We start from the raw sequence: 27,590 nt of genomic DNA, 5'->3' as shown, positions 1-27,590 counted from the left end.
CTCTTTAATAAGAACAGAGGATGTGTCGACCTTTCAAGCCCTGCCATGCCAGCTTCATCAAAGCACAAGAACTGTCACTCAAGTGAAGAAATTCATTTGCTAGGTACGAGGACAGATTTTTACAGAGTGCAAAAATAAAAAAAAAATCCCTGCTTACAAATGAGTGTATTTCAGTAATCTTCTTGTTTTTGTGGGTGGTGGGACTGTTTCACAAAGTAATGATGTGATTTAGGGCTGAATACAGTTTTAAATGTGCAAGACGGGTAGGGAAGGCTGCACATTCTCATTTTAAAAAAAAAGATCACGGAGTAAATGTCACTTAACACACCATGTGGGAAACCAGAACATGCAACAGTTGTTTTAAAAACTGCAATTTAAACATTGAAGATATTAGCGATTAGAAAGCTAATTTGGAGCCAATCCTTAATCTGTAAGAAAAATAAAACCACATAAAACAAAAATAACCTCCTCGGTGCATACCGGCCCTTTTCACTCAATGATCAGCTTTGTAACTAGCAGTGAAGATTGTTTAATTGGAAGGAAACATTTCGGAGTTGATTACCATGTTAAAAAAAAAAAAAATTCTGTGCGCTAATTTCATACATAGATTTATCTTGAAGCAGCAGAGGATCATCTATGTTTATTTTGGCATTTACAACTTGCAAACTTCTTTAAAGCCCCATAGCAATAATCCAAGGTTTCAGTGACAAAATTGCGCACATAAAAGAAACCACGGATTATTTCTCGACACTTTTTTTTGTTGTTTAAATGAAATAAGGAAGCAGGGCATTACACTAAATTTCTGGATTGAAGTATACTAGCAGGAAAACTTCAACATCTAGAAGAGAGAACGTATGTTTAGAAGAAAATAAACGTCTGCTGAAGCTTTATGTTGGTTGTATAGTTTTAATTCTTTTGTATTATGATACAAGCGGATTGCGGTTACTGCTTAATTAAAGCAGCTGGATGCATTTTCATTACCTAATTTTTCCCAAACCCTCCCACCCGCCCGTTACTACCATACACCGAATATTGTGGATATGAACCCAAATCATCCGAGTAAATCCAGTGAGCAAAGTTAGTGTAATGCACTGGTGTGAAGTGAGATACAAAAAAATATACAGTCTCTTCTTTTCAATCATCGTCAAAGTTTTGCTGTAGGAGGAAGTTGGCAGCCAAATTCTCATTCTTCTCGCATGCAAAATAAGCCTGTATCACAAGTCCTTCAGGGAATCCTAGTGCCTTTAGCTAAATTACAAAAAAGAAGCAACTGCATGAGTACAAATAATCCACAGCAAGGACAATGGAGAAGATTGCCAAGAACAGATTTTACATACAGAGCAGTTTTGTGGCAGTTAAAAATCTGAGCTTAATTTTTATGTACTAATTTACACTGTTCTGAGAAAATAGCAAACACGTGACTGAAACATAAGCCACCAAACGGACATTCAGAGGAGCACATCAAATGCCAATCAGGCTACACCAAATTGGCCAATAAAGACAAAAAAAAACGATGCAAAATAGAAATGCTATTATTGCTTTATAGCTGCAAAACTGGAGAAGATAGAAGAATAGTAAAGAGACAAGAAACAGTAGCCTAGAGAAACTATTTAAAAGGAGAACTAAACACTAAAAATGAATATAGTTAAAAAATGCCATATTTTATATACTGCACTTATTGCACCAGCTTAATGTTTCAGTTTGTCAAAAGCAGAAATGATCCTGGATTTCAAACTTGTCACAGGGGGTCACCATCTTGGAAAGTGTCTGTGACACTCACATCCTCAGTGGGCTCTGATCAGCTGTTGAGAAGCTAAGCTTAGGGGTCAGCGCAAATTAACAAGCAGAAAATGAGGTTGGTCTATAATATAAACTGATACTACAGGTCTGATTATTAAATTCTGATGCTAGTTACTCTGGTTTCTGTGCTGACATGTAGTAATTATCTGTATTAATTACTTATCAGCCTTATACTGTGACATTTATATTCTGTGTGTACTGTATATTGTGAGTGGGTCCCTAAACTCAGTAAGTGACATCAGCACAGAGCATGTGCAGTGAATCAGCAGAAGACGGAGAGCTATTGGGGCATCTCTGGTGGCACAAATCTTTACTGCTAAAGGGCTGTAGTTGCCTTGGGCTGGTCCAGAAGCTCAAAACATAATGTTCAACATTTCCAGCTACTTCTTTAGTTAAGCTTTAGTTCTCCTTTAAAGGGATATAGAAGAGTGAGATGGGATAAGCAATTAGCCAGAAACAGGACAAAAAAAAAAAAAAAAAAGAGGGATTAGACAAAAATGGAAGAGAATGGTATGGTGTCTGAGAAAGCAAAGAAAATGTTAAAGATAAACAAAAGTTCTAGGCAGTTGGTCCTTGGCTTACCCTTTCTATAGCTTCTTTTTCCTGAGGTGTGACTTGGATGTAGTTCATATGACCGCTTCCAGCCTCTGCTGCAACGCCTCTCCCACCTCCACCTTCCCTGCCACCTTCTGGGACTGGATCATTTAACATCTGAATAAATTGCTCTTGATGCTGGCTAATTTGCTATAAAGAAATAAAAAAGTTGTTTTTTTTTTTTTAAATCTCCACTTGTTCATATTATTTTAGGTGTCTACAGTTGTCTTTTTGCAAGGTAGAGAGACTGTGTAAAGGAATTCACATAATTATTGTGAATTATCTAAAAGAAGTATGTCAGTCTAATGTTAAAACACAGTAACAAAAAATTATTATAGCTATTTTTATCCTTTACATATAAAAACCTGCCTTTTAAGTGAATATTTTTATTGCAGCCTTTCATTATCCGTTGTCTTGCCAAAGCCTTTGTACAGTAGAGCCTTGAATTAATAGTTTTATGATGTGCCTCAGAAAAAAAAGCAAGACTAAAAATACTGGTTTTTTTCAAGCACCATGAAAACCTGAAATACATATCAAGAGATATTCATTTCCTGCCATTTCGAAACATTTTAAAAATGATGCCCAATTTATTAGCATCAGTCAACTGAGCAGCCTTTTAGCAAATGACAGAACCCATATAATAAACTTTCTGGTCCTGTTGCATGAAACTACCTGCAGTAGTGAAGGATTCTCCCGACCGATTTGTTGGAGAAGTGCTGGTAGCAGGGAAGGATTCTGCTGAATGATCTGCCTCATCTGCTGAAATTGAGGCTGATTCTGCAAGAAATCAAGGGGATTTCCTAGAAATAAAATAAATGAATAAATAATGTACACAAACCAGTTGTCATATCACCTTAACACAAAAGACAGGGACAAGATGAAATCCAAATTGTTATCCTTTTGTTTCTCAAGACACAGGAAGAACCAAAAGAGCTACATTCAAACAACTGACTTAAAGGAACAGTAACACCAACACATGAAGGTGTTTTAAAATAATTAAAATATAATATACTGTTGCCCTGCCCTGAATGAATATTTAAGGTACTGTTCCTGCACTGATAAAACAGGTGTGTTTGCATCAGAAACTCTACTATAGTTTATATAAACAAGCTGCTGAGTATCAATGGGGGCAGCCATTAAAGCACAGGATACACAGTAGATAACAGATAAGCTCTGAAGAATCTCATTGTTTGCCACAGAGCTCTTTTCTTATCTGCTGTGTATACGGTGCCTTTTCTTTTTAAGCTCTGAATGGCTGCCCCCATGGCTACTCAGCAGCTTGTTTATTTAAACAGTACCTTACATTTTCATTAAAAACACTATTTTTTTTATTTTTTTGTGGTTACTGTTACTCTAAAGGTCCCCAGAGACACAAAGATTTCTCTTGCCGAGCGACCGATTTTAGCGAAGTACGACCAATCCTTCGAATTTATCATGCAGTTAGTGGGATTCGAACGATCGAACATCTTACGATTTTTCGGCCGACATCTGTGAGGAAATTGATCGGCCAGGTTAAAAAATCTTTGTCGGTCATAGTGCAATCTATCTATGTTTGCAGGGCCAAGCAGGAAGCTACCCTTTGTTTTCCTGGCAAATTGGTCTTTTAAGTTGATGGACAATTCGTACGATCGTTCCGAGACAATCTTAGTCTCACGATGATGATCGGATCTTTTAAAAATCTCAACATCTATGGCAGCTTTAGTCTATAAAGTCTAAGCAAAAAAAAAAAGGCAAAAGCTGGGAGCAAGAAATATAATGATAAGTTGTCCATGCCATTTTCATGTCTGTTCTGACAATTACCAAAGCATTGTCCAAGCAGAGTTGATGAAGGCCCGTGGCCCATCAGATGTTTTGTCGGTGTAGTTGGTGACAGTTTCACCAAGTTGGCAGTTTCCATTTCAGTCCACAGCAGGCAGCCCAAGCATTCTGCCTCATCTGCCATTACCCACCCAATTTTTAAAAATCAGCTATAGTTTAAAATTAGGCCCAAGAAACCAATAGCTAAAGTTTAGATGTAGACATGTGGATTATTATTAATACTAGTTTTAAAAAAAGCATATTTTCTTGATACAGGTAGCATAAATAGCCCTCAATTCATGTAAGCACATGCTGATTAATCAATTCGAGATCTCACCTCCCGTTGAAGGTGTAGATGGTGTAGTAGTCGTTGCAGCTGCACCTGCCGCAGCTGGAAGAGGCTGAGTAAGAGGCTGAGTAAGAGGCGGAGTAAGAGTAGGAGTACTACTGAGAGCTTCGGGAGGTTCTGCAACTGCCTGATCTTCACGATCACTAGGAATTCCCTGTTGAAGTAAAAATAAATTTTTTCTAACTAATAACATTTTATATATCGATTACCAATAATTACAATTGTATTTAATTTAAGAACTTTTTACACACAAAAAAAGTTTAGAGAACACACTTTATATAATAGAAAAGGATATAATGGTTGGCTGATACGCAAAGTTTATCAAGCAGTTACTGCGAATATGTATCCTCAAAGTTCATTAAGACTGATCACTCCTTCCCACAAAATCTTTAAATCGTGTGAGATAGCAAAAATGGAAATTCAGATCAGTGATACAATGACACCATATGGTTTTGGTCTAGTAAATGTATCTTCATAAAATGATGAAAGTACATAAAGAAGATCTAGAAGGAAGATTATGCAGAAATAGCAAAAGGTTAAGGCATTCTATTGCCAATAGATTAGCTGCAATAGTGCAAGCTAGAATGCTATATTTATTCTGTAGAATGTTTTACCATACCGGAGTAAAAAGCTCTAGAAGCTCTCTGTTTGTTTAGGATAGGAGCCGCCATATTATTTTAGTGTGACATCACTTCCTGCCTGAGTCTCTCCCTGCACACTTATAGCTCTGGGCTCAGATTACAGCAGAGAAGGGGGGGTGGAAGAGGAGCAAACAGAGCATGCTCACGCCCGGGGCAGGAAGTCTGATACAGAAGCCCATGTGTACACAATAGAAGGAAAGAAATGCAGTGTTTCTTTTGACAGGGGAGCAACAATAATTTAAGGGTTTACTGGTATATTTAGGTGGCCCTTTCTGATAAGCCTTACTTAGTTTTAACCTTTCCTTCTCCTTTAATGTGCCTGCCTAAAAGATGAGGGCTTGCAGCAGGAACATCTAAAACAATTGTTAAATCTTAAATAAATGGGGATACTTGCCATCAGAAGGTATTCAACTGCTCTGTCTGGATTGTTAAAACTTGCTCTAAGGGCAGCAATTACTTGTTCTCGTTCATAGCCCATTGACATAATTTCAGTTACCATATTTTCATATGATTGACCTGTAACTGAATAAAAAAGATGTAGTTTAACAATGGGTTATATGTTTTACCACTGGTAAATATGCAAAATACTTGTAACATTGAACATAATATTTATAAACATGTACCTACAAACCATATTTTCTCTAAAAGAGTTTTGGGACTAACTTGTATTTAACAGGCATCTGCCTTCTTTGGGATTCATTCAACAAATTGTTAGATTTCCCCACTCTATCTGAAGTCGTTGCCTCATTACTAGGGATGGGCGAATTTTTTCGCCTTGTTTCGCCGCGTAAATGACGCCCATAGACTTGTATGGCGAAAAAAAAATTCGGCACGCATCCAAACATTTTTGACGCCCATCTGCGACATTTCGCCAGTGGTGAATTTTTGGCAAAACGAAACGGGTCAAATTCGCCCATCTCTAATCATTACTCCACTTCCAATTCTCTAGGATGTTTTGCATAGCCATTCTCACATTTTCTTGTACAGGATTGGGACCAGGTATCGAGGACCTAATTGTTTCCGGATAACGGATCTTTCCATAATTTGATCTTCATACCTTAAGTCTACTAGAAAATTATGTAAACATTAAATAAACCCAATGGGCTGGTTTTGCTTCCAATAAGGATTAAGTATATCTTAGTTTGTATCAAGTACAAGGTACTGTTTTATTATTACAGAGAAAAAGGAAATCATTTTTAAAAATTTGGATTATTTGGATAAAATTTGGAGTCTATGGGAGACACGTATTCTGAGCTTTCTGGATAACGGATCCAATACCTGTATTGCCCTCTCCTTTTGTGTCCGATTCTTGACCCATCTCAGCGGCCTATTTCCTTCACAACCCATGGCAGAGATTTAGATTGTAAGGTAGGACAAGATGTGAATGATGAATAATCTTTGCAAAGTGCTGCATAACAGGCCGGGTCATGAGGGTTGATATATCTCTTGCAGCTCCATTCAAGTTTTACTTATGTTTTCTCCTCTCCCTTTGTTCATTATAACCCCACCTGTGTTATATGTACCCCCACTGCTTATGGCACATGACAGAGCAGCCCTACAGTGACCGATATGGGGTGTCCAGTGCAGTCCCCTGTACAAAACATTGTGCAAACTAAAATCTCTCTCAAAGCATTTAATTTCAATGTTTATAATTAGTAACTACAAATAGGTTAATAGTATAAAATATATAAAAGTTAGGAGAGTATTCAACTGAAAATCAAGAAGGTGCCACAAAAGAGAACAAAAAGGGCCACTTGATGTCTAAATACTGATCACATTTAGCAATTAATACAACTGGGTTGAACTGGCTTATCTGTGCACATCTCTGTATTGGTGCTGTTTTAGAGACTCTTAAGCAACCAATTTTAATAGCACATTAAATTTAAATAAGGGATAGAATTCATTAAGCACCATAAGCACTGCTGTCTTCACTTAAAGGAAAACTATACCCCCAAACAGTGGTTCAAGGCAAGAGATGTAAAAGGACAATATTTACTTAAATATATATACCAGTTTGGTAAGATTCTCAAATATGGCAGTTAATATGATGTAAACTGTTTCTTAAGTATTCATTTTGGGGGTAAAGCTTTCCTTTAATGGGAAAAAAACGGTGTAGAGGGTACCTATTTAACACAAAACGAGTTGCTTGGACATCTGTCATACCTAGGATCCAATGATCAGGGTATGCTTATTTTTCTTTTACTGTCACCCAAACCTCCAGCTGCCCCACTCTAAGCAATTCTGGAAGTCTCCATTTAGAATCATGTCGCAGTAATAATTTTATAAATGAATGCAATATTGTAAATATGATAAGATAATTAAAAAAACAACAAACAGCCATTTCCAAACCTTGTTTTGGGAAAAATGCACCCAAATCTACTACATCTACAATCTAATGGAAAACTGTAAATGTATATAAAAATCGCCACAATTATAACACTCCTTTAAAAGAAATAAAGAATTAATTACCAAGTGCGCTTGTGGCATCTTCGAAAATAGATGGCCGAGAAGAATCCGTTGGTAAACTGGAAAATATAAAAGATAAAACTATCAGAATTTTTCACCCCCACAACATATTAAATAGATATAGGTTTCTGTTCTCTAGACTAATGGATATTGACGTAGGGATGGCCGTATTTGACCCAGTGTTGGTTGTATTAGCATGACTGGAGCTCTATGGTGTTATTAAACCTTCCAGAAAGGTGCCAAAACATGCCATCCTTGCGGATTATGATAAACATATTATGTGGATTGGAGCAACATTCCAGAGGATATATTTCCGAAAAAAGATTAGGTTTACAAGTTATTCTGAATTGAGAAAGCCAATTGGATGACCCAGTGAAACGTCTTCTAGGAAAAAAACACAGCAAGTCCAGTTTATTTGACTTATTTCTACAGATATACCATGACCTGGATGAATGAGAATCTTCACAAACATTTTGTAAAGTTCTGTTACTCTAGCTATATACAGTAGAGTTAGAAAAAGGTCTACCTTCTTCTAAATACAGTAGAGTAACAGAACTTTATTTTATAGTGTAATGTTGGACGTAGTGTTACCGTAATTGTCTAGTCTGTGAAGAAGGCATTCAAGTAAGAATTTCATTGTACTATGTACACTGTACTCATGACAATTGAAACTTGCTGCCGCGTTTGGGTGCCGAAATCCGCTGCCTGTGCCTGCCCTAAAGCTTTAGTGTAGTTTAGCTAATTATACTAAAGCTTAATATTCATACGCAAATACAGAGTAAGCAGAAAACGACATGCATACCTGCACTCAGTTGATGAGGGACTCACTGTCTCTGGTGGACTGACTGTTTTCTCTTCAGGTTTCTCTTCTTCAGGTGCAGTGGTTGTGGATGGCTCAGAAATAGGTGCAGCAGGAGTAGGAACAGTGGGTAGAGAGAAAGGAACAGGCAAGGGTATAGGGGCGTTTTGTCGGGCAATTGGTGTATATGTAAGGGGGGGTGAGGCCGGAGCTGGAGCTGCAGCACTGGCTGGTTGGGATGTTGCTGGAGATGGAGCCGAAGAACATGATGCACCTTTTGGCTAAAGAGCAATAAAAGACAACCATTGATTTTTTTTTCTTCATTTCTTATATTTTACAGTCAAAGGTGACATATTTTCAGGACCAGTAACAGTTAAATGGTTAACATTTTTATTTGCTTCAGAAATACTGATACAGTTATATTATCCTTTATTTGTATAGTGCTGACATATTCCACAGTGCTTTAGAGATTATACACTATTCATATAAGTTCCCATCACTGACAAACACTAGGGTCAATTTAATAAGGAGCCAACCTGCCTGTGTTTTTGGAGTGTGGGAGGAAATCTGGGTACCTTTTAAAAAACCTATGCAAGCAGAGGGAGAACGTACAAACTTCTTGCAGATGGTGCCCTGCTGGAATCTAATCCAGGACCCCAGAGGTGCAAGTGTTGGTTAAAGAGATAGAAATTTTAAAAAATATACTTTACATTTTTTACATAACTGGTCCTTTAAACAAAAAGTAACCAAATACAGTTAATATTCCTCATTTTAAAAATAAATAAAATAAACACGCGTACTTTGAAGCAAGTTCATAAATACTGTAATAGGTCTAATGTTTTTAATGTTTTTCTATATTCTAAACACTTCTCAGGTTAAAAACTGTAAAGGAGACATTCAAAGAACAGATAGCATTACCATTAAAATTTTTTATATAATGGGTATTTTTTTATTTATTGTTTTAATCTGCTTTATCATTGATTATCACCGAAACGGCAAGTATGCCTTCCAGCAAAAATTGTAAATCTGAACTATACATGTTAAAATCTTATTTTTCACTGTAATATCATCACACTCCAGCAGGCAAAAACAAAACAAAAAACCTAATGCTCTGTGAGACTATAATTTTATTGTTAGGGTTACTTTATTTCTTAGCTGCCTATGTAGGGCCTCTTCTTTTCAGTACACTCACAATGTTACTATTATATGCGATTTTAATAGTAATGTTGTGAGTGTACTTTTTAACTTTATTGAGAATTTAAAAAATGACGGTTTTACACTGTCAGCGCATTCTTTTAGAAATGTGGAATCAGAAGCTATCTGGAGAGGTTATTATTAATAACTCCTTTCAACGCCTTTTAAACGCTCGTAAGTACCCCACCATAAGAGTGACCACACTGTATGAATTCGATTAATTCAAGGATTGGCACAGAGAGCAATAATAGAATTGGGAAAGACACTCTGCACCAATTTTTATCTTTATTTTAATGTTTCTAATTTCACCTGAGGTGTACTATATCTATATTAAGAGATACTATACTATATTGGAATTATTTCTTCTTTTTTTCCTTTATTTGTCTAATTCTCCTGCTCATGAGCGCTGATCCTCCCTACAATACGATTTATATTTTCAAATGCATCTTTTCCGACATTCTTATAGAGCTACCATGTTCATATGATAACTTACTTTTGTCACCATAACCACCACAAAGTTCTTCTCGTCAATTTTATACTCTTTAAGGGCTATGTCATCATTTAGAATTTTACCTATGGGAAAAAGGTGAAAAATATTATTACCAAAATTATCTTTAAAGAGATCTGTCTTTAGAACATAAAGTGTTCATTGCTCTGAAAACACTCTGAACCTTGCAAATCCCATTATAGGCAATGACTGGCAAAACAGATAAACTAGGTCACATCTATATGCCAGCACAAACACATAACCATATGCCAAAAATGCCTTGGAAATACGTATGTCATCCAATGGCCTGCAAGACCAGTATCGTGTTCCTACCTGAATGCCCCCAACAGGTCATACATGCCCAGATAGTCAGGGATATGATCAAATTCAGCCTATGATGATACAATCCCTGGTCCAGTGGTCAAACAAGCCAATCAGCCCATTTTATCAAACTGGACAAAGATTCATTCATCTAGGAAGATCTCTCAGCAAGCACATCTTTACCGTATATACTCGAGTATAAGCCGACCCGAGTATAAGCCGAGGTACCTAATTTTACCTACAAAAACTGGGAAACCGTATTGACTCGAGTATAAGCCTAGGGTGAAAAATGCAGCAGCTAAGTTTCCCTAAATGTGGCTCTTCTAGCTCAGAGAGCACAATTGTGCCTCTCTGGGCTAGCATCGTGGAACCCACAACCTCCTCCAGAGCCAAAAAGATGAGGGGGGGGGGCAGCAGCAAGCAAATGGGCCAGGATCGCCCAAGTGGCAAAGCTCTCTGTCAAGCATCACCTAATATCACTTGAGGTTCAAAGCAGCCTGGCAGTTCCAGTGCTCTCGGGTACCATATAACAACAGGATGGTGATAATAAAACTATTTAGAATGTATGTGATAAATGTATGGCAAAATACCTTCTTCAGAAGAACTGCTGTCTCCATCGTACCCTGTTTCAGAGCAGTCACACTCAACCTTAGCAGGGAAGGGGTTAATCATCACCCCTGGCTAGCTTCTATTACTAAACTGCAATGTTACCCGTACCGCACTCTCTACTGGCCACTGCCATCTTGCCCACTGAAAGTCTCGTGAGAGCCGCAGAGGCTGAGCGAGTGCGGACGGGGAGTAACTTGTGCAAGAGGAATACGTAGTCCGGGAGGATCTGGCGGAGAACGTCGCAGTTGTGGCAGACATGTTTGCGGACAGTGGCGAGGAGAAGAGGCGCTGGTCTGTGAGCGCTGCCTGCAGGAGCAGCCGTAACACAATCCCAGGTACTGTGTGTTGTTCTGCAGGGAAACTGCATAGACATTGTCCTGTCTGACGCTATTCACTATTTTAGTACCTGCCACGGACCCCCAATAGTGAACCCGAACCTGCCCGCTGATATCTCTGGTGCGCATTGGCTTTATCGCTCGCTTGTCTGCAGGGTCTGGTCTGGTACTGACTCGAGTATAAGCCGAGGCAGACTTTTTCAGCACATTTTGGGTGCTGAAAAACTCGGCTTATACTCGAGTATATACGGTATGTGTATGGTTAACTACTCATACACGTGTAGAATGGATAGAATGTCTTCCTACAGTGCTTTTCCCATATTGTGGGCTGAAATGATTTCCACACTGACCTTTAGGTTTCCATGTACAGGATATGGGCCATAAAAAAAAAAACTGCTGCAAATTTGTTTACAGCACAAAAGTGATAACTGTATTACATTAGCACTGCCATACTGGAAATGTCTGGAAAACACAGACAGCTAATAAACTTAGAACAGGTATTATCAAAGATGAGAGAAATGCAATGGACAATTGTATCAGCCAGATGTGCATGCAACTCTAGATATACCCTCTCTCAGAGGACATAATTAGCATTTGAATGCCTTATTAGAAGTAATTAACCAAAAAAAAAAAAAAGAGACTTTTTCTCTTTAGATTTCTGTATTGTGCATGCAGGCTCAGAAAACGGTACACCATGCTGGTAGAACAAATTTCCCCCTACCGCTATGATTGTACCATTCCTTTAAGCACCCGTCTCCACTTCTGCCAAACATTGTACTATGTAAAGACCATGGCTCATGCAGCATTTCATGGGAGAGTAGTGGTTTCTGGACAACCTATAGAACTAACAAGATATTTTGGGGCAAGTAGCAGCAATCAAATCAAACTATAAATAGTGCTGGCCAAAAATCACACTTTCAAAAGAAAATCATCCTAATAGCCATAAACCTTACACAGAAGGTCACAGCATTGAAACGCTGTTCTTACGTTACTGTAAGAACCCCTCAAACAATGTTATTTATATAGTGCCATCCTCTCCCACAGCTTTTAATACAGTAAATGGATACAAATACAATATATAACATTATACAGATATTTCACTAGAATAAATATACAGTTATAGTTGAATATTGTTAGGAAACAAAAGTTTACAATCAAGAGGGAGAGAAAGCAAAACATACGGTAAGTGTAACTAGATGTTTTAATGTAACAGTAACACCAAAAAATTTAAGTTTTTTAAAGTAATGAAAATACAATGTACTGTTGTGCTTATCTGGTACAATTGGTTTGATTGCTTGGGATTCTCTACTATACTTTATATAAAAAGTTGCTGTGTAGCTATGGGACAGCCATTCAAAGCTGAAAAAGGAGAAAAGGCACAGGATACACAGCAAATAACATAAGCTCTGTAGTATACAATGGGATTCTTCACAACTTATCTGGTATCTACTGTGTATCCTATGCTTGAATGGCTGCCTTCACAGCTACACAGCAGCTTGTTTATATAAACTATGATCAAGCAAAGACGCGCGTTTTCCCAATTCAGGCAACAGTACATTATACGTCATTTCATTAAAACATTCATTTTTTGGTGATGCTGTTGGTTACGACTAAGTGAATAGTGAAATATTAAAACCAGCAGATAGTGTGTGTAAGTAAGGGGGTTAGGAAGATAGTGGAGTTTCTGAGGGCTTAGGTTATAGGCTTAAATGAAAAGGTGAGTTTAAAATATTATTTGAATGTTTGGAGGCTCAGAGTATCTAATGGGGCAGGGGTAAATGTTCCTGAGCACTTAAAAAGTCCTGGAAGTTGGAGTAAGAAGTAGTAATGAGTGAGAAGTAGAGAAAGTGGTCATGTACAAAGCAAATGTTAAGTTTGAGGGTGTACTTCATAAGTAGAGAGGAAATGGACAGTGGTTCAGCATTGTTGGAGTGCTTTGTAAGCGAGTACAATAATGCTGAAGTGGATTGTGTGTATGACAGGTAGCCAGTGCAGGGACTACAGATATGGGTGGCACTAGAGGTGGGGAAGGTGGGATGTAAAACTTGCCGTTTGACCACCAATGCCATCAAATGGAAAGAATCGGCAGTCAAAATGCCCTACTATGTCAATTCCAGCTTCCCATATTAATCTAAAGGAAATGCTGTGCCTGAAGCACAACTAGAGAATTTTTAAAAAATGCATGACTATTTCTAAGGATTGCTTTGTGTCTCTTTGATGTGAGGTGGAGAAGGATGTTTAACAACTGCTGTTTTCCATGGTCTGTCAAACATTTGACTTACTGACAGTGTCAGTCATAAGCCACAACACACTTCAGTTTGCCAATAGTGATGGGCCAATTTATTCGCCAGGCCTGGAATTGCGGCAAATTTTTGCGTTTTGCCGCCCACAAATGTTTTCTAGAAACTGTGGCAAAAATTTGTTGATGAAAAATTCGCAGTGACAAAAAAAAATGTTGTGCGTCAAAATTGCCACAAGCATAAAAATTGTTGGGCGTCAAAACAAAGTGAGAGCCTCGCCTCACTGATCCAGACAGCTACTTCTAAACTATGCGGTTTGTTTTTATATATACACCCAATAACTGTTTAGAAGAAGTTACCAGGGAAAAAGGCCAACAAAACATATTAGAAGTTGAACAATGTTTCAGATTTATGTTCACATCAACAATTAACCAACACAATTTAGTCAGGCAGAACTCAATTCATGGCGTTCAGATATATTAATCTATATATTTACCTGCATAAATTAACTTTTGACCAGCGACAGGAAATGCATCCTTCCCTTTTTCTAGTTCAATCTTTTCTTTCAGTGCTTTGACCTGATGAAGGAACGAGAATAAGTTTTAATATTAATTACAAAATAACACAAATGAAAAAAAAGTATACAACTTACAACAAAAAAAAGAGAAGAATTTTAAAATTCCAGTGTAGTGCTAAAAATTGTTTTTACAAGCAGGTATTTTGAAACATCACATTTTGATATATGTAGTGAATAAATACCTCTATTGTCAGATATAAGGACATAATTTATAGGTTATTCATGGCTCGTGTTATATATATATATATATATATATATATATATATATCCTTTAAATCAAATGATAATAAATGGTGCTTGTGTATTATAACAAATAATGTACCCCCTGTTGTAAGATATGAGGATATTAGAAGTCACTTTCTAGATAGAAAGTCAACTCCTCTGTGACTAAGAATATCATATATAAATAAAAATATTTATATATATTTTAACATTATATAAGGGGGTACATTATTGCCTATATACACACACTAACACAGGCAGCTTTCACTGGGGTTCTTTAGACAAAAAGGTTGAACTTGTACTTTTTTTACAACTTTAATTACTATGGTAAATAATAGATCTAACGCTTTGAAATGAAGCTGTATTTGTGTGTCACACTGTGACCCCTACATATGATGTTCTATCTTTCAGCAAAAAATGATAAATATGATAAGGCAGCATGTTTATATGTAGTTAGTCAATTGGAACTGTAGATAATTCCAATAGAACAACGCTACAAATAATGTACATCTTGTTATGTACCATATAATTTGGGCATTTTACATCTCACTCTATTGATTAGCTGTCAGTGTGAGAATACCGAAGGTGAAAATAGTCTTAGAATTCATATGGAAAAGAAAAAAAAAATGCCAATTTTATTGTTAATGGGACAGGAGGTGATTGCCTCAAGGCAGTGCAGCTGCAGTATGTACAACTTTGGAGAAAACGACAAGCACTATATTAAGGCTTGGATTACTTTCATATAGAGTCTAATGGAACGCTGCACTGGACCACCAATTGCTTCCATAAGTAAAAAAAATGTAATTATTGTTTCTGGACAAAACCAATATGTGTCCACAAACAGCTGCAAGTGGCAGCTGTCAGAAGAGATTGTGAGAGCAGCTAGCTGGCCGTTACTGCAGAACACTAGTCAAAGCCAAAGAACCCACCCAGTTACTAAGTTAAACTGGCACAGGGTGCTGGAGAAACAGGTGCTCAGGGGGCTACTAAAGATTTTCCCTAAAACAGTGTTAAAAAATTCCATCAGGGTCATAGAATAAACATTCACCTTGACATTTACCATTTTGTGTTATTTTACACTGGTATTTAACACCATTTTTCTAGTGTTAATGGTTTTACACAGTATGATAAATAGGCCCCTTAGTTCTGTCTGCCAGTCCACTTTCATAAAGTTGTGTGAAAAATAAAAATTGCGATCATATTACATGCACATCAGATTAAAAGGCTCTGTGTGATTGCTCCCATAGAAAATAATGAAACAGCAATTTATAAGTAGCCAATAGAGAAAGAATAAATAGAGCAGCGTGTATTTCTTACATCGCAAAGCTTCTCTACATGAAATAACAGTACAACTTTGCAATGAATCAATGTACAAAGTCTTAAAGGGGGTGGGTCACTAAAACTGAAAGGTGAAAAAACCCTTTAGCAGCAAAGATTCAGTAGCATAATAAAATGTTATACATTCACCTTATTACCAAGGATTTCTATATGGATAGCCAGTCAGTGCTGAGAAATATTCCTTTATTAGAAACATTAAAACTGGTGTGGGTTTGTTCGTCATGTTTCCTTATCTCAATCACTCGGGTGATGATTTGAATATTTTCTTATTAAGAAAGTGAAAACCTCCCAGACTTAATAAAGAACTCTATGAAGCCCGGAACATTGCGGGAACATTTTGGGCACTTTTCAATACAAATCCAGTATGCTCAAAATGGAAGCACTAGGTTTCCCCAAATGTATCTATTTTATTACATTACAGCTTCTTTTCAGGCAGAGATAATTACATTTGTCTGATGATAGGGTACCTTGAATCATACAGGCTCAACATTTTTTGGTGGCACTTAGTGTTCCATGAAATACAGATTTCCCAAACATTTAAATGGCAGTGTACACCTTTGCCAGGTAAACATGCCTTTTTGCCCTTTTTAATTTGAAAGACTACTAAACAGCAATTTATTTATATATACTGTAGTAGTGCTTCTGAAGAAAACATGCAGCTGCATTGCAGGGTAATGATACAATATGTTTAAATAAGCAGTATTCATTCCCCTTTGTTCAACATGCATTGTAAAAGAAAATGTATGATTAACAAAAACCATTGATTTTTGTTATTTCTGTGGATAAACAGTAAAAATAAAGCCGTTGTCCTTGTAAAGTACATACCGTATATACTCGAGTATAAGCCATAAGCCGAGTTTTTCAGCCCCCAAAATATGCTGAAAAACTCTACCTAGGCTTATACTCGGGTCAAGCGCAAAAACGGTCGCCGGCGTCTAAGAATAGCCGCCGGCGTCCAAGAATAGTCTCCAAGAATATTCGCCGGAGTCCAAGAATGGTCTCCGGCATCCAAAAACGAGACGCCGGCACCTCCAATGGGAGCAGAAACCCTCAATTTTTTGATTGAAACTTACCAGAAGCTGCTGCATTTCTCACCCTCGGCTTATACTCGAGTCAATAAGCTTTCCCAGTTTTTGGAGGTAAAATTAGGTACCTCGGCTTATACTCTAGTATATACGGTAAATAGATTTTTAACATAGAAAACATCCCATGTGACATTAGCCTTAAAGGAACAGGAACTTCAAAAAATAACAGTGGTTTAAAGCAATTAAACTAAAACGTACTGTTCCCCTACACTGGTGTACAAGCTAATGTGTAGAAATGAGGGCAGCAATTCAATGTTGAAAAGGGAGAAAAGGCACCCAACAGATAATTTCTGTAGTATACAATGGGAATCTACTGAGTTTATCAGTTATTTACTATGTGTCCTGTGCTTGAATGGCTGCCCCTATGGCTACACAGCAGCTTATTTATAGAAACTATAGTAGTCTTTCTGAAGCAAACACACACCAGTTTTACCAGGGCAACACATATTTGCACGTAACTGTTCCTTTAACAGTCCAACCACAAGAGAAGGAAGATTATTTGAGGCTATGTAAAAAGATGACTTGTACTTATAAACTATATATGTGAAATCTGAACATCTGATGCAGTCATTTTCATACTTAATGGATTTCAATGAAGTCACAAATCTCACACAAATGCCATTTAACTGGACTTAGGAGTATTTATGGGCACAAAAAGTAATACCCAGTTTTCAGGCTGGGTCCCACTAGGGGTGCCAGCCCAACAGTTTGCTCCAATAGATGACATTAAACTTGTACAGTACAGTATCGATGTCAATGGGAGCCCTGGAGATGGTATATATATTGAAAAGCACTGCAAATGACAATCTTAAAGCTTGTGTTAAAAGAAGATTGCCGTAAAATTATAACAAAAGGGGGTCATTATACACGGATTGTATCCCTTTAACTTTGTCACTTAAATTTCAAAGAAACAGGTGGCAACAGACCATGTGGGGGATGTTAGATAATACAGTCTCAACCAATGTGTGTGCAAAATGCTGCTTCCTGAAGGTTCTAGGGAGTCTACAAAAAAGATCTGTAGTAGGTTTAAGGGAGCCTGCTACATAGATTTGATCTTTTAAAACCATTTCAGTTTTACGGCATTTGGAGAAAATATTACTGTAATAATGACTGCAATAAAGGAAAATAAAACAACTAAGAACTACTTGAAGGGACTGTTCACCTTTTGAGATAACTTATTATGATGCAGAGAGTGATATTCCGAGACAATTTGCAATTGGTTTTCATTTTTAATTATTTGCTGTTTTTCAGCTATTTAGCTTTTTATTCAGCAGTTCTCCAGTTTCCACAATCTTGAAGTTAGGGTTAGACTCTAGCAGCCATACATCAATTTGATTTATAGATGGGTATATGAATAAAAGAGGTCCTGAATAGAAAAAGTAGCAATAACAATACATTTGTAGCCTCATAAAACGTGTTATTTTAGATGGGGTCAGTGAACCCCATTTGAAAGCTGGAAAGTCAGAAGCAGGCAAACAATAAATAATGAAGACCAATTGAAAAGTTGCTTAGAACTGGCTATTCAGGCATACTAAAAGTTAATTTAAAGGTGAACTCCCCTCCACCCTTTAATGTCTTGCTCCTTTGAGGTCTCTATACTCTAACTTTTTTCCTGCAATGTGTCAAGACTAGAGATGGGCAAATCTGTGCAAAGTGTATTGAATTAATGTTTTTTTTTTGTGCAGGTTGCACAAGTTGTTTTTTTTTTTTTTTAGAATACATTATCTATGGGTGTGTTTTTTTTACTAGCTCATTAGTAGTTGGGACATAATTTAAAAGCTTCCCCCCTTTTAAATGTTATGAACAAACACTAGAGACAGTCTGTAGTAGTGTGTGCACATGTTCTTCCATTGACCGGTTATAAATATGAATATCCTTCGTGCACACGATTTAGCACCTCTATGAATAAGCCGCCTTAAAATCCCTGTTAACTCGCTAAGCAAAGGCAGCTAGAAAGGAACAGTGAGAAGGCAGGAGATTCCATCCCTGAGATTGATCCTGCAAACACATCTAAGGCCTATAAACAACACACAGAAGGCACCACGTGACTCCCGGCGCCCCTTCCATATAAAGGGTCACGTGTACTTTACTTTAGCGCGCCCCCTACCCACGTCCCAACTACTACTTCGTGCTAGACACCCCCTAAACAGACAGATTTCTGCACACATTTTGACAGACTGCTCAAAACCCCACCACCATTTTATACGAGCGACTCTCGTGTTTGGTGACATTCACATAGCGTGTGCGGATCAAGGCCGCATAAAGTGGAAGGCCATGTAGTACACTTTACCGTCTCCTCCGCGTCGATGTCTATCTTAAAGGTCTGCTGCTGAAGGGTCTTCAGAGTGATCTGCATGGCGACTGCTGTGTGATGTCCCCAGCTCCGGCCTGCTGTTCAACCTCCTACAGTGTGATACACTCCCCTCTCTAATAGATCCTCCTTGATGACCCTTTTTCCGTGATGAGGATAAAGACCACTCCGCGGTACTCTTTTATCGTCCGCCGGTCGCTTTATCTACGGATATGAAGTACAGTGTCCAGCGCTTATTTCGCTGTCTCACTAGTACGGCCTGTCCGCCGCCATCGTGACTCCGCTGACTGGAGACGCGCGAGACTAGAGAGATTACGCGCCTGCGCCAGGGGGCGGGACTACGGCACGGCGGCGGAGGTGGGGCTGGACACGTTCAATGACAGCCTTGAGCTGTCAGTTCTAGTGCTGATGTCACTGTTCTGGCAACACTTCCGGCCGCAACGCTTACTAAGCAAATTGTCTGTCGAGTCACTCACACACCGTGTGCACACCATGAATCAGCAGTACATATTACCGCAATGTCGCAAACAGCTGCCCTCTTAGATTGAGAATAGACAGTAAATAGGCCAAGAAAACACCACGAGATGCAGAAAAAGATTCTAAAGTGAGACAGCTCCATTCCACTGTAGGGGGTTACATGTAAAGCAGAAATAGGCAACTAGCCATAGTATGCTCTCATGAACACATTTGCACAAATAGCCAAATATGAAGAACTCTTCATTTAAAGCCTTTTCTCAAATTATTTGTTTTTTTTAAAAGGACATGTAAACCACCTCCAAAAAAAATATAATCAGTGAACAGCCTTTTTGAAATCTTTAGATAACTGTCACTCTGGTTGTTAAATAGTAAGGCTGCAGCATCCCCTTAATTCACTTAGAAATCCTTCTCCTCTAATCCACTTGGCATCTCCCTCTTTGGCTGTTGATTTATGAGCATGCTCAGTTCTTCTCAGCTAGGTTACTAAGCACACCCTCCAGTCTAATAGCCAGTCAAGAGATCTGATCCTATTTTTTTCTCCTAAGGGCAAGGCCAGACGTGGCGTTTTTGCAGCGTTTTTACGTTTCGTTTAAAAAAGAACAGCCAGGCATTAATACGCATAAACTTCACTACCACTGAAACTAATGGAAATTCACACAGGGCGCTTGCAAGCTGAAATCCGCCTCAGGATGCCAGTATTGGCGATTTTTAGCTGAAATGCCCATACGTCAAGAAACTACCAAATCAATAGACTCTATGGGATCTGCACGTTTGAAACCACACTTTGCGTAAATACGCAGCGTATTTTAAATATGGAGTCCAAATTCTCAGTGAGAACAATGAGAAGTGCATGTTGGGAAAATAATCCTACATGCTGAAAAACGCATGAAAAACGCATGTTGATGGTCGCATGTGGTTTCAGTGTCATATTTACGCCTGGCTTTTCTTTTTTAAAAACGTCTGGCCGTGCCCTTACCCCTCTCCTGAGCTCAGCTTAACCATTACAGTGCTCAACCCCAGCAGAACTTTTTTTTATTAAAGTATGTTGTGCCTGCGTAACCCTGCATTCTGCACTGCATGAACTTTTCAGCCTACCTGCCCTGTTTGCAGATGTCAATGTTACTGTCTGGGGGAAAATGGCCGCTGGGAGAAAGCTGCTATTAGTTTTAGGAAAATGTGATGGCGCTGGCAAATGGAGGGAGTATATTCAGTACAAATGATGTGGCTTGGATGGGGAAGATATGCCCAATTTATATACATGGTAGGAAAATGTAGGCTTTTCATGTCTTTTAAATCAAATTATTTCAAAACTAAAGTTGTGCTAGTTCTTCAGTTTCTTACGTTATCGCTTGTCAGAGGGTTTGTTATAAGGCTACTAGGAGGGATGAAGAATCCTGGTTGCTGCTTCCTTTCAGTTTAATTTGCATTGTTTTATATATGAATGGCTGGGCAAATGAGGCGATTGGATTAATGATGTATATAAACCCAGAAAGTAGCACAGCATGCCTGAATTTCCATTCTATGGTAACAAGCAGGGGGTTGGCAGCTCATTGAGCATGCTAGCCAAACATAATCTTAGCTCCTTGCCCATATCAAGGTAAACTAACAGCTATTTGGACCTAAGTTTGACACACATCTTCAGGAGGATAATCTGATATGTTCTGCAATGGACAGGTAGAAGAAATTGCTAGTCCCTATTCAAATGCTTCTTACATTTAACCAAGCTGTCTGTCTTGTACAACAAGCAATAATGCTGCACAATCATCTAGTGACAAGGAGCACAGAACTGGAAGTTGTCTTAGAGCATAGAAAGCAGGAAGCTGACTATACAATTTTCTTACTGAATCAGTCACTTTGCTATATCAATTGTTGGTAATGTTAAATGGAAACTAGAGTAGGGTCGAAATATTGTACAATATGTTTTGTGCTTTTATAACAGCCCAAGGCAACAACAACCCTTTAGCAGGGAAGAGATGTGACTCCAAAGATGCCCCATCTTCTTTTCTGCTGATTCACTGCACATGCTCTGTGCTGCTGTCACTTACTGAGTTTAGGGATTGACTTACACTATACTGTATATACAGAGTAGAGATGTCATAATACAAGACTAAGGCTGATTATTAATAATTATTGGTACATGGCAGCTCAGAAACAATACAATTAGCAGCAGAAATTGATCATCAGCTTATATGACAGACCCACCTAATTTTCTATATAATTGTAGAGATCCATAGGTTTAAGCTCCCTATGGTCTGAAAATCCCATATGGTTGTAAATCCCCTATCTTGCCAGCTAAGTGCTGGACCTAAATTGGACAAGGGAAGGGGAAGTGAGTCCTTTGTCCCTGTGCAGAGTGCCCTGGCAGATTTCTGATTTGGCCAGAATGTGTCATTGTTGAAACATTTCTTCAGAAAGCTGAGCTGCCATTAGGGTTGCCACCTTTTCTGGAAAATTACCGGCCTTCCTATAGTTTTATGGTTTTTCCCTATAAATAACATTGACATCAAGCAACATTTTTACAGGCCAGGTGGCAACCCTAGCTGTCATGTGCTCAGGGTCAGTCACCTTCCCTTTTTGACTTCAGGACAGTGTGATTTGTTCTGGCAGCAGAAAGGTCTCAGGCTATGAAGAGAAGCCACATGGGTGGTGATGCTCTTGGTGGGCACGGGGATAATGGATCTGCCGGATTTACATAGCAGACGCCCCTCCCCTTCCGTTTTGCACATGCACAAATTTTCAGCATCGAGTCCGGAGTACTAGGGATTGGTGCACAGGAAATCTTAAAAACGATTGTATCTACTGCGAATCCCCAGTGCTTTCGAACCAATGTGGGTATGGTTGGGCAGCATGCCGCCCCCCTAAAATTCTGCCGCCCTTAGCCTGGGCCTTTGTTGTCTTGGATGTGCTCACACTCTGGATGAGAGTTGGTACCAGCCTGAAGACTTGTGTGAGATGTTGTGGATGCCTGTACCAGTTCTGTGTGAGCCCTCTGCGAGTGTTCTGCAGGTCGTGTAGGTTTGGGCCGGCCTGCACATCACTAATTGGAATGGCTCCAGTGTGTGTCCCCTGTGTGATGACAGGTGTTGATAATGTGCCTGCTATGTGGAAGCTACTGCCTCTATCCAAAGGGAAGGTATAGAGGGCAAGTAACCTAACCTGGGTTATAAAGCTCATTAGACTGTGTTTGTCCAGCAAGAGTGGAAGTGTGGCACCATGTCCTGGTAAAGACAGCCAGGAATTGTAACCACATGGGTACCCCAGCGCAGGGTTAATATTGAAAATGTGGTTTCAATTTGCCTTTTTTCCCTTCACTTATATAAAGTTCTATTTGTTTGCTGCATGTGTGTGATGTTATTGTTTCCTAGTGGGGCCACCCGTAGGTGTAATCCCCAGATCCCACTAGGTGGAGGCACTGCAATTGAGAGAAATTCCCATTTCATTTAGGGGATTCATGACCTGTGGATGGTAAGATATTGATGATGTACATCCTATCCTATTTTAGTGGTGGCCAAGATAATGTTACATGACAATTAGTGATGACCCCTAATCTCATCTTCTCAACAGCTGCTCAAAACACACTGAGCATGTGAGTGTCGCACTCCTAACAAAATCCAAGATGGGAACCAATGTGACAGGTTTTGAGGCCTCAATCATTGCTACTATACAGATGCTGAACTTGTGAGTTGTTTCAGTTCATAAGCAAATTCAATATATAAAATATGGCATTTCTAGCCATATTACTGTTGCTTTAATGGAACAGTAACAGAAAAAAAATGAAAGTGTTTTAAATAAATGGCTACACAGAAGCTTGTTTATATAAACTATAGTAGAGTTTCTGAAGCAAACATGTCAGTTTTAGCAGTGCAGCACAAGAGTACAATATATTTTCATTACTTTAAAATACTTTCATTTTTTGGTGTTACTGTTCCTTTAAGGCTCACTCCACTAATACATTGGCAGCTTCCCAGGCACTCCAAACCCAGGTTTTCCCTGAAGAAATTTGCAGAGCAGTAGTTTGGTCATTTCTGCATACTGTTCATTAAACATTATACTGTTTATTCAGATTTAACTTCTAAGTAAAATGTACCTACCCTACTGTATATGCTTCTATTTCACTGTGTGGACATATCACCATGAAACTCACTGTCCCATCATACTTACTTTAATTTTCTAGCCCCACTTCTGAGATGGAAAAAGAAGGAGTACTTGGTACGAACAACAAAGAACTTTTCTTTAGGGCAAGTGGGTTTTGAACATTTGCCTGTAGTCTATAGAGGGATTCTGCATTTCCACAAAAAGTGTATTCTTTTTAAAGGGTTTTGGGTATTTAGTTAATGTCAGATCGCAGACACTGACTAATACAGGGTAACAGGAAATACCATCACTCCGGCTTTGGCAAAAAATAGTAAACCATGTACACTTTGTGTTTTTTGTTTGTTCGTGAATAAAGAAGCTTTAGTGGTTCCAAGTTGAACTTGCTCAAAATCAATAGCATATCAGATTCTCTTGATTTAGAACCCATTAAGCTCCCCATAGACGCGACGATTCTTCTTGCCGAACGACCGATTTTAGGGAAGCCCGACCAATCCTTCGAAATTATCGTGCGGTTAGTGGAATTTGAACGATCATACATCTTACTCACAGAATCTGCACGGAGGGGTAAGTGAAGAGTTAGGGACATTTGCCTGGGGGGGCAGCTAGGCTGGGGGGAGGGGGTTCTATGTAGGGTAGGGTTTTTTTTTATTAAGAAATGTGGATAAACGGAAGGCACACCATACAATCAGATATTTGACAAAAATATGCTGTGGAGGTGCAAAAAACCAAGGTCATCCCTACAAAGAGCGACCATACCATGGTATATTGTTTTTTTTTATTAAGAGTTTCTTTCTCCTTTAAGAGATCAAATACCTGACTGCTGTGGACAGATACGTAAATTTGATGATTTCAATAAAAATGACAGCAAAGGACAGCTAGAAATTCCTCATTTGACCTTTAAAATGCAAGTCCTAAGTATGCAATCTGACACATTCAACCAGTGAAGTTGCAGAATGTTGCAAGTGTTGTGCAAATACCCAAATTGGATTGTAATGGAATGCGTGAATGTGAGTGTACCATCCTTCAGTTCAGATTATACGACTGACGCTCATTCTAGCTGCACAAATGTTGTGTCAACTAGCCCTGCAGAGTGAGATGACAACAGCACAGTATTCCCAAAATGCAGTATTTTTCCAGAATATCGAGTGCTGGAACTTTCCCATGATTTGCCAATCCAGACACTAATTAACATTCACATTGTTAAATCCTGCACAAGCAGTAGCTATTTGTTTTTTAATAAATGTGTGTGTGTCATTACATTCAGTACAACAGTGTCCGTGTCTGAAAAGAAGCTTTTAAAGTAAAACTATCTTCAGGCATCCATACATTTATGCTCTCTGTACTTTGTACCTTGCTTAGCATGCACAGTATAAACAACTCATACAACTACATACAGTATAATATAATATTCATTATAGAATGTGATGTTTTTTTAACTGGTTTCAAAGTGAGCTATCTTTGCAGCTAGGGTAGTTATAGCAGAGTAGATTCATTTGTAAAAAAATTTCAGTTCTCCAGTGGTTTTTTTTCATTTTGGTGGTTTATTTTGCTTTTTTTTCTCTATTGGCTTTTTTAGCAGTTATGTCTTTGCAGGTGCCAATGATTGACGCTATCAACAATGTCTATATATTTGTGTACTACTGATTTTGCTGTTATGCCTATGATTAAGGACTGAAGCAGCCCAAAACGCATCAGGCTTAAAGGAATTGTTTAGTGTAAAAATAAAAACTGGGTAAATAGATAGGCTGTGCAAAATAAAAAATGTTTCTAATAGTTAGTTAGCCAAAAATGTAATGTATAAAGGCTGGAGCGAACAGATGTCTAATAAAACAGCCAGAATCCAACTCCAATGTTGCTCTACAACATTGGAGCAATGGGAGCCAAGTTTGCCATTGTGTGGGTACCTAGAAAAACCCTAGAACACGTTTGGGTAGAGTTTGTGTAGTGATGGTACAAAACAAAAACTGTGGTACCATGTTAGCCAGTAGCAAAAATAACAAATAAAAAAACAAACAAATACAAAACGTTTTGTAGAAGTGATACCTATATTGGCTAACAATAAAAATATATTGCACGCTTTCGGAGCACCAAGGCCCCTTCGTCAGGCATAATACAAATGAAAGCTGGAAAGGCACAGCATATATACTGTTAGATCAGTGAAAGGTATTCATGGGCAAAACATTAGGAAGTTACAGATAGATAGAGATCAAATGTAGAGATAATACAATGAATTAGGGTGGGTTGTAAATAGTCCAGGAGTCAGTCAGGTAGTGATGGTGGTGTTTAAAGGGACACTAAACCATGCTGCACTGCATTGCTTAACCACACTTTGTTGAGTTGTTGCTGGACTACAAATCCCAGTGTACTCTAATATACTGTAATACACTGAGTGCTGTAGTCCAGCAACTGCAGGTTTGTATTCTTAAAGAAATATTGCACTATAAAACTTCCCCCAGCTCTCTAGGGCCCCCGGCATCTTTATAATGTGAAATAATCCCCCAATGAGAATCCCAACTGACCTGTATAAATCTGGCTCCCTGTTCTTGCATTAGGAGTTGTATATTAAATGTAATATGGTTAAATGCTATCTAGGAGTATCATGCTTAGTTGTGATCATTCCCAGTTGAAAATAATTGTTTCAGGAGAAGTAAGAGAAGTTACCCTGGTATATGTATATCAACAACCAGTGGACGTGTATAGAGAAATTTCTGAGGCAGCCACACCTCCTCTGATGAAGCACCCAATGGTGCGTAACGCTTCAGGAGTGTGTGGCTTGTATGGAGACACTAATGGGACAATGCCAAGTGCTATGTAAGAAATGAACCATTTATATTGTTTGAATCAATTTGGGTGAATTTGCACTAATAAATGTCTGAAGTGAGTTGACATGCATTTTTGTTTTGATATTGCATCAGAGTTGAAAGCATTAGGCACAGTTATTCTGTAGTGCCCTTTTACTTTACAAATAATTGCAAAAATTTCTCCTATAGCTACGTTTGGGAGACCTTGAAGTCCTTTAGTAGTAATTATTTTGTCAATTGGGTCCTTCTAGGGTGGCCTCAGGTCCCCATGAAGTACATTGAGTTACTAGACTTGGTACAAACGTTGCAACTTTTAGCACATCTTGTTGGACTCCTCAGCTGCTTGATGATACAATAGAAACGGCCTAAGCTTTGCAACACTGAGGTTTTTCTTTATTGTTTGTTATTTTAAAGGGACAGTGTATCCCCTTTCCAACATGAGTCAATGAATAGGCTGAAATACTTTTTTTTCCTTTTGACCTTCCTTTGAGCAGAAACCATTTATTACAATACTCTAGACTCTTTCTCTGTAGCTATAATGGTATGCAAATTTTGATTCAAAAACCTTTAAATTTCAAATCAGTTTATTGGGTTCATGCAAATAACAGAGCAAGGGGCTGTGTAAAGTAAACATGGTCAAATACACCAAACATTACCATCTGAGTACTGTACATTGGCACAAAAAAAAAACCACATATTTATCAAGCTGTGTATGCATTTTACAATATAAACGGCCTAAGATTTGCAACACTGAGATTTTCCTTTATTTTCTGTTCGTGTTATTTTAAAGGGACAGTGTATCCCCCTTTCCAACACAAGTAAATGGATTAGCTGAACATAATTTTTTCCTATTGTCTTAATCACAAAAAGTTTTTATTTCTTATGCAGAACAGGACAAACAGGGTAACTGAAGCTGTTCCATGTCCTTACCAGAGCACGGGTAAACATTATTCAGAGGGATTAGCTATGCTCTGATAATTTTCATAATGACCAAACCTGGAGCAGCTTGTTTGCTTTAATTTAAGAATGAAAAAAAAACATAGATTTGTTTT

General features: G+C 38.3%; 1 protein-coding gene across 1 annotated transcript; it reads right to left on the bottom strand.

The window, feature by feature from the left end:
* Positions 1-886: 886 nt before the first annotated feature.
* rad23b.L (RAD23 homolog B, nucleotide excision repair protein L homeolog) lies at positions 887-19,440 on the bottom strand. Its single transcript, NM_001095962.1, is given in 10 exon segments — positions 887-1,248; positions 2,383-2,544; positions 3,067-3,194; positions 4,529-4,694; positions 5,576-5,703; positions 7,651-7,706; positions 8,450-8,727; positions 10,134-10,213; positions 14,129-14,210; positions 19,145-19,440. Coding segments are annotated over 10 exon segments (1,260 nt in total). The 5' UTR covers positions 19,211-19,440; the 3' UTR covers positions 887-1,134.
* Positions 19,441-27,590: the final 8,150 nt, after the last annotated feature.

The sequence above is a fragment of the Xenopus laevis genome, chromosome 1L (assembly GCF_017654675.1).
Source record: "Xenopus laevis strain J_2021 chromosome 1L, Xenopus_laevis_v10.1, whole genome shotgun sequence".
In the NCBI taxonomy this organism is placed as follows: Eukaryota; Metazoa; Chordata; class Amphibia; order Anura; family Pipidae; genus Xenopus; species Xenopus laevis.
The sequence above is the reverse complement of the archived record's forward strand: the minus strand, read 5'-3'. Positions and strand labels throughout refer to the sequence as shown.